Genomic DNA, 7,400 nt, shown 5'->3' with positions numbered 1-7,400 from the left:
GGCAGTCCTGTGCGCCCCGTGGCTGCCGGGAGAAGCTGTGCTCAGCATCTGTGATCCTCACAGCAGCATGAAAGGGAAGCAGGACAGCTCCGAGGGCGCCCCGGGTGCCAGGGGGGTGAGTATGCTGCCTGCCTTCCTTCAGGGACTCAGGACAAGCCCTGGGCACCTGGGGGGACCTGTAAAGAGAGGAAAGACCATGATTTTGGGCTGAGATGTTTCTGTTCTTGAGCCCAGTTTGTGTCTGTCTGCAGTGTTGCACTGAGCGATTGTCTGCAGCTCTCCCACCCTGTAACTCCTGTGGGACTTTTCCCTTCTGTGTCACTTTCCCCTTTTGTGGGACTTTCCCCTTGTGTGTGAGTTTTCTTTCCTATTTTCCAATCAGCTTTAGGCTGCAGATGCTTCTGGACGGGGCTGCCTTTCACAAAGAGGAGCCTTGCACAAAGCACTGCTGGGGAATGCCAGAGGTTTTCTTGCAAGTGCTGGATGTCAATAATTTACACCAGTGGCTCTTGTGAGCTCCTGGGATTTGGTTAATGAGAGCAAGGCAGCTGCTTCTCTTCACCAATGAGAGAATGTCAGCAGCCTCCTCCCAGAAAATGGACCTGGAAGCCTGAGCCTCCTTGCCAGTCCTCGGGCTGAGACAGACTTGGATTTTGATCTCCTGCAACACCTTAAACTCTGCAGGTCCCTCAGCTGAGCTGCCAGGGATGCTGAGGAATAGAAAGAAGCAGCAGCAGCTGTTTGGACAAATGTTCAGTTAGGGAAGTGACAGAGCCCTCGTGTGGGACCTGAGCTGAGTGCTGGGACAAGAAAACCTCGCAGACATTAAGGCCGTTAAGGCTGGTGAGGGTGGCAGCAAGCGAGATTAAAATGAAAAATGGCTTTATTGATGTAGCAGCAGTGAGATGCATTAGCGAGCTATAAAACCCAGCCAAACAAAACCCCAACAACCCAGCTCTGTCAACACAGCCCGAGGGCTGAACTGCAGCTAAACTGTTGGGAAAAGCGAATTGTTCTGGTTGTTTGTGAGCCTGGGGAACGTGTGCCCACAACGGGGTGCTGATCCTGCTGCAGATGGCTGTCACTATAGGGCACGAAAGAACACAGGCTCACACCGCTGTTCTCAAGGTGAGGAAAAAAGGGCAGTTTATTTTCTGACTCCAACATTTGTAGTTTTCCAAAAGTGACAGCGGATTGGAGGGTGACAGTGCCACCTCTCCAATGACACTGGTCAAACCAACAGTCCATCAGCTCTCTCCTCCTCCATAAAGGAATGAAAAAACAATGAGTTATTTACAGGAAGTGTGTGAGAAAGTTCGCTACAAGAACGTCAACATCAGAAGGCTTAGAAAATCTTAAAAAACCAGGGTGACAGATGGCAATTGCCCTCCTCTGTCCCAGTGCAAAGTGCAGCTCCTGCACCCCTCAGCCAAGCCCTGGGGGTTGCCTGGATAAGTTCTAATTGGCTTCAGTGGCAATCACATCCATAAATAGCTCTATCCCCAAATGCAGAGGAAGAAAAAATGAACAGGAAAGGGATTTAGCCACTTAATGCAAAAATCACTTCTTTTTAAAGCTTTCCTGTGCCAATATCCTGTGTTATTGCACTGCCCAATTTGCACATTGGAAAGGAATAATTGCATCAACCTTTTCCCCTGCAGGGTGGTGTTTTAAGAATGGTAACTTGGAAAAAAATTAATCATCGAAATGATTCATCAATACCAGCAAAGCCGAGTGAATTACTCTAATGACTGTGGGCATATCAAGCAGAACAAAATGAGTTGTAATGGAAACAGCACATTGGGCTTTTAGATGCAGCAAAATGAAGGCAAAAACACAGAAAGCAAGACTTTATGTATTTCTTTGTTTTTACTGAATGTTATCAATGCCTAAGAGCCAGACCCACTTCCAGGATGGTGTTGATGGTTTTTCTCTCCCTCGGCAGAAAATGACACTTCCCCTGGCCCTGGTGGCTCTGATTTCTGCCTTTGGCTCTTCCTTCCAGTACGGCTACAACGTGTCTGTGATCAACTCTCCTGCCCCGGTGAGTGGGGTGAGGGCAGAGCCAGGCAGGGCTGGGGTTATGCAAATTAAATTCATTATTTGTGGGGGTTTGTGGTGGGGCTTGTCCTCTCTCTGTGCCTGGGACACAGCTCTGGGAACCAGGCACAGCCTGCAGGAACACAGGCTTTTCATCTTCCTTCATCCCAGGCTCCTCCATCCTCCTCCTCCCCAGGCTCCTCCATCCTCCTCCTCCCCAGGCTTCTCCATCCCTCCCTTGCTTTCATTTCCCAGCTCAGCCATCCCATTTTTCTCAGGACAGTTGTTTTATGGCAGAGCTTTATGGCTCTGAGCTGCTGTTATCTAACCCTTACAGCACAGGGATTGTACCGCTGTGCCAAATCTGCTTTGTGCTTCCTTGCAGTACATGCAGGACTTCTACAACAGGACCTACCTGGACAGGACAGGGGTGCCCATGGACAGAGGCTTCCAGACACTGCTCTGGTCTCTCACTGTGTCCATGTTCCCTCTGGGAGGCCTCTTTGGGTCGCTCCTGGTGTGGCCCATGGTCAATAACTGTGGCAGGTAGGTGAGAGGCCCTGCCCTCCTTTGGGAGCAGACAACATTGAGCTCCTGGGGACTCCACCTTGCCCAGCCCTTCAGCTGCCTGAAATTCCCCCACACCTTGGGGCTGAGGCGGGTGGGGTGAGGGAGAGCAGCTGGGCTCAGCCACAAGGGCTGCCCCCCCAGTGGGAAGGGATTTATGGGGTTCTGGTGTGGCCAGGGCTGTGGGCTGGGCACGGAGCCAGTGGGCAAAGAAAGTCCTGAGTGTCAGATCAGGCCCAGCCTCTGCTGCTCAGGCTTCCTGAGAAACTTCATTCCTTTCTGGAAGCCTTCATTGCCTTCAGGAAACATGTGGCAATTGCCATTTCCTCCTTGACCAGTGTTTGGCCTGATGATTAATTTGAGTTTCGGACAGAGGGGATCTTTCTGTAACTTAGCAATGCCCAGCTGAATCTTCTCTTCTGCTGTTCCTTTGCAGAAAGGGCACTTTGCTGATAAATAACCTCTTCTCCATCGCTGCTGCAATCCTTATGGGAACCTCAGAGCTGGCAAAAACCTTTGAAGTAATCATCCTTTCCCGTGTTCTCATGGGAATATTTGCTGGTAAGTGGATGGTAAAGAGAGAGCAATAAATATTTCCTTGGCTGTGTAAAGGTGTTTTATTCTCCCAGCAGATGCTCTCACAGGTATCACACTTTGGAATCTGCACGACAAGGCTGTGCTTTAGCCTGGTGCAGAAGGACTAAAGATCTTTGGGAGATAATGGCCCTGGGACTGGAATTTGAGCTGCAGGGAGGAGATGTGTGTCTGTAAATGCAGCAATAAACATCTGCTGGGCACTGCAGCTCCAAACCTGCTGAGGATAACCTGTTTTCCCAGACAACTTGAAGCAGATAGTCTACTTCTTTCCTTTTTAACAGAACCAGAAAAATCCATCAAAAGCATTGCCAGATCCAATAATCCAGTCCTGGAACTGACTGTTCTTCCTGCAGCAGAAATGTTAAAAGGGAGAGCAAAGGGCTCAGAGCCACTGGATTTCCTGCAGAGAGAGGGGGAAGCCAAGGGTATCTGTGTGTTCCTGCTGGGAGAGGCTGTGTTGGAGCTGCAGGAACAGAACAGAACCACGCTGGGTACCCTGAGCACAGCCAGGGCTATAAGGGTCCTAAGAGCATTTAGGCTGAATTAATTGGCTTTGGGCTGGTGAGACTGGCACACTCCATGGTTTGTTAATGAGCTGGGCTAGCTTGTAAAAACAAATTTCCTGCCTTAGCTGGCCAATTGTAATTGCTGCATGGGCAGATCAATCGCTTTCCTGAGCCAGTTTCTTGTTTTCCATTTTTTTTTAATCCAATGGTTTTACCTTGGCTTTTGACTCCCTTAAACCTGGCAGCTGCCCTCAGCACTGGAGCTTGGGATAAATGCTAAGGGTCTTGTTAAATGTGATCCCTCTCTGCAGTTATTTATAACCAAAGCAAAGCCAGCCTGGCTGCCCTGGCTCGTCCCTCTCAGGCTGGCCTGGCCTGAACTGGGGCTGCTGTGCCTGGGGAGGCTCTGGGAGGATCCCAGGGCTGGCACCCTCTGGCACTGGTGGCTCTGCTTTCTGTGCCTTTTAGGCCTTTCAGCTTTCAAATATCAGCCTGATCACCTTTGGCTCCTGAAGCCCAGGGGCTCTAGACGGGTCAGATAAGAGTTCCCCATGGTCATTTGATTCCAGGAGCTTGGGAGCTGCCAGGATTGACAGCCCAGGAGCTGGCAGCTCGCTGGGGTCACTGTGGGCAGCCCTAGAATGTTCCTAAAAATAACCTGAGTCCCATGTGCCCTTATTAGAGCATAAATACCCATTCCAGCAAGCCACCTGCAAGACATCACAGGCCAGCAAAGCTCTCAGCACAGCCTCACCAAGCAGGGAAGTTCTAAAAGCCAGCACAAAGTCATTTCCTTCCACTTTCACATCAGCGTGTTTGGGTACTGATTTCTCTTCTTGGTTTAGAGGAAGCAAAAGGTTCCTCTCTTGTATTTGGAGTTAGTTTCCAAACCTGGAGCAGCACGGTTTTATTTTGTGAGTCTTGTGCTGTTCCTGGCAGAGCCTGCTGGGAGAAGCTGCATTCAGGAGGATGAACACTGAACACTCAAACCAAGACACCCCCAAATCATCTGCTGGCTCTGCAGGCAAGGCAGGCTCCTGCTAATCCTGGCAGACTCCACAAGTGCTTTGCTGCCCAGAGCTGATAACCCAGACACTCAAAGCAGAAGGGTTTGGGTGGGAAGTTTCTGTGGTTCATCAGGAATCTCTTTTGCTGCCCGTGGGCAATCAGCAGCTTGCTGAAGGCTGAGCTGCATGTCTGACACTGTTCTCTTAACTTCTAGGGCTGGCTTCCAATGTGGTTCCCATGTTCCTTGGAGAAATGTCCCCCAAAAACCTGAGAGGAGCTGTGGGGGTGGTGCCACAGCTCTTCATCACCATTGGCATCCTTGCAGCTCAGATCCTCGGGCTCCACCGCATCCTTGGCAATGCTCAAGGTAAAGCTGTGGCCCAGGGCCTCTCCAGGCTCCCCAGGGGGAGGATTTCCCTCAGCTGATGTGCTCTGCCCTTGCTGCAGGGTGGCCTGTGCTGCTGGGGCTCACTGGGATCCCGTCCCTGATCCAGCTCCTGACACTGCCCTTCTTCCCCGAGAGCCCCAGGTACCTGCTCATCCAAAAGGGCACCGAGGAGCAGGCACGGAGAGGTACAGCCCCATCCTGCCCCCTCCTGCCGTGGCAGGGGGCTGGGAGGGGATGGGGCTGGCTGTGGGATGGGCTGGCAGCACCACAAAGATGGGAAAAGGGAGCTGGGAGGGGCTGTGGCTGTGGGACGGGGTGGCAGCAGCACGAGGGTGGGAAATTCTCCACTGGTGTGCTGCTGGGGGTGGAACTCTCAGGACACTGCTCCTTTCCTGGGTGTGGGGATGCCCAGGTGCCCAGCAGGGCTGCCCAGGGCCACACCCTGCTCCGTCCTGCTCTGCAGCAGGACAGCTCTGCCATCCTGTGGCTCCCAGCTCCCTGTGCTCTCCCCACCAGCTCTGCAGAGGCTGAGGGGCCAGCAGGATGTGGATGAGGAGATACAGGAGATGTACCAGGAGGACCGCTCCGAGAAGGAGGAGGGGCAGTTCTCTGTGCTCAGCCTGTTCACCTTCAGGGGCCTCAGGTGGCAGCTCATCTCCATCATCGTCATGATGGCAGGGCAGCAGCTCTCGGGGGTCAACGGGGTGAGTGGGGCAGCCTGGGGGCACAAACAGGGCCTGGGGGCACAAACAGGGGCTGGAACCTCCGAGGGGTCTGGGGGCAGTGCTGGCACAGGGCCTGGGAGTGCCCCTTCACCCAGGACATGCCCAGTGTCACACAGAGCTGGGTCAGCCCTGGCCAGTTCCAAATCCAGGATAAGGTGCAGGGTCAGTGCCCTGTTAATGATCACTGGGGTGTTTCTAAAGCAAAGTGCTTGTGCCCAGATCCCAGCCAGCACCTCCAGAGATGGACAGATTCCATCCTGGGGTTTCTGTGCACCAGTGCCAGGATTTAAAGCGGCCCAGGGGGGATCCCCGTGGGCCATGCAGTAACTGTGCTGTGGTTCTGCTGCAGGTTTTCTACTATGCAGACAGGATCTTTGAGTCAGCAGGGGTGCACAGCAGCAGCATCCAGTATGTCACTGTGTCAATAGGTGCCATCAACGTGGTCATGACTCTGCTGGCTGTAAGTTTGTGCTGGGGCTCTCTGAACTTGCCCACTCTCCCCTCCCCGTTTAAATTAGGTTGTGCTCGTGGAATCCTGCAGTCACACAATGGTTTGGGTTGGAAGGGACCTTAGAGATCATCTCATCCCAAAAACATTCCACTAGAGTGTTATTTGCACACTCTGGGAGGTGTTTTCCACGACAGATGCCCTGTGGTGTCCCTTGGACAGAAACATCTGCAGCAATTGCTGAGCCCCTGGTGTCTGCCCCTCTCCCCTCTCCTGTCTCTTCCAGGTTTTCATCGTGGAATCCCTGGGGAGGAGGATCCTTCTCCTGGCTGGCTTCGTGCTGTGCTCTGCCTCCTGTGCAGTGCTAACTCTGGCCCTCAACCTCCAGGTGTGTATGAATGGCTCAGCTGGTCCCTCCCATGATTTCTGGACTGTCCAGGGAACAGGCCATTGGAATATTTTGAGGATGCTTCCACACCCTGGGAGGAGGGGACAGCATGAAAGTCTCTGTGCTTGCATGTCTGCCTTAAAGAAAAGCTGTGGTGCTGCTTGCCTGGGTGCTCCCCCAGGCTGTTCCCAGTTCCTGCTGCACCAGATCCCTGTGGCAGCACGGGTCAGAGCCAGGCTGTGCCTTCTGTGCCTCATTGTGGCACTGAAGGGTGACACTGCCCTGGAATGCCCTCAGATCTCACTGTGAGCAGCGCCCTGAGTGTGCAGGTGATGCTCAGACACCCCTAACCTGGCTTCAACCCTCACAGAGCACTGTCTCCTGGATGTCCTACCTCAGCATAGTCTGCGTCATTGCCTACATCATTGGACACGCCATCGGACCCAGTAAGTGCCCACAGCCTCCCCCAGGAGCTGGGGAAAGCCACGTGTTGTCTTCAATTTCCAACCAAAACCTTTGTGGAGCTCATCCAGGGAGGCTGAATTTCATCTCTGTGTGGCCATGCCCTGTGCAAGTCATTTAATTGCCCCGTTTTTTCCTTTAAATTGAATCCTTGTTTGATGTGCTGATAGTTGAAACCACTGCCTGCCACTGAAATGAGCAGTCTAATGAGGAATTCAGGGTGAGGGGGCTGCCTCAGGGGTTCCCTCAGCTGCAGCTGCCCTGCAGGTCC

General features: G+C 52.9%; 1 protein-coding gene across 1 annotated transcript in view; it reads left to right on the top strand.

The window, feature by feature from the left end:
• The window catches only part of LOC102045094 (solute carrier family 2, facilitated glucose transporter member 5), a 9,375-nt gene continuing 1,975 nt past the window's right edge, over positions 1-7,400 (top strand). The window contains exons 1-10 of the mRNA XM_014309771.2: positions 1-115; positions 1,946-2,044; positions 2,426-2,586; positions 3,044-3,168; positions 4,933-5,085; positions 5,166-5,291; positions 5,623-5,810; positions 6,181-6,291; positions 6,566-6,667; positions 7,038-7,113. Of these exons, the coding sequence (XP_014165246.1) occupies positions 68-115; positions 1,946-2,044; positions 2,426-2,586; positions 3,044-3,168; positions 4,933-5,085; positions 5,166-5,291; positions 5,623-5,810; positions 6,181-6,291; positions 6,566-6,667; positions 7,038-7,113 (1,189 nt within the window). The 5' untranslated portion in view covers positions 1-67. The remainder of the gene's footprint in view (positions 116-1,945; positions 2,045-2,425; positions 2,587-3,043; positions 3,169-4,932; positions 5,086-5,165; positions 5,292-5,622; positions 5,811-6,180; positions 6,292-6,565; positions 6,668-7,037; positions 7,114-7,400) is intronic.

This window comes from Geospiza fortis, unplaced genomic scaffold (genome assembly GCF_000277835.1).
Source record: "Geospiza fortis unplaced genomic scaffold, GeoFor_1.0 scaffold662, whole genome shotgun sequence".
NCBI classification, from domain to species: Eukaryota; Metazoa; Chordata; class Aves; order Passeriformes; family Thraupidae; genus Geospiza; species Geospiza fortis.
The sequence above is the reverse complement of the archived record's forward strand: the minus strand, read 5'-3'. Positions and strand labels throughout refer to the sequence as shown.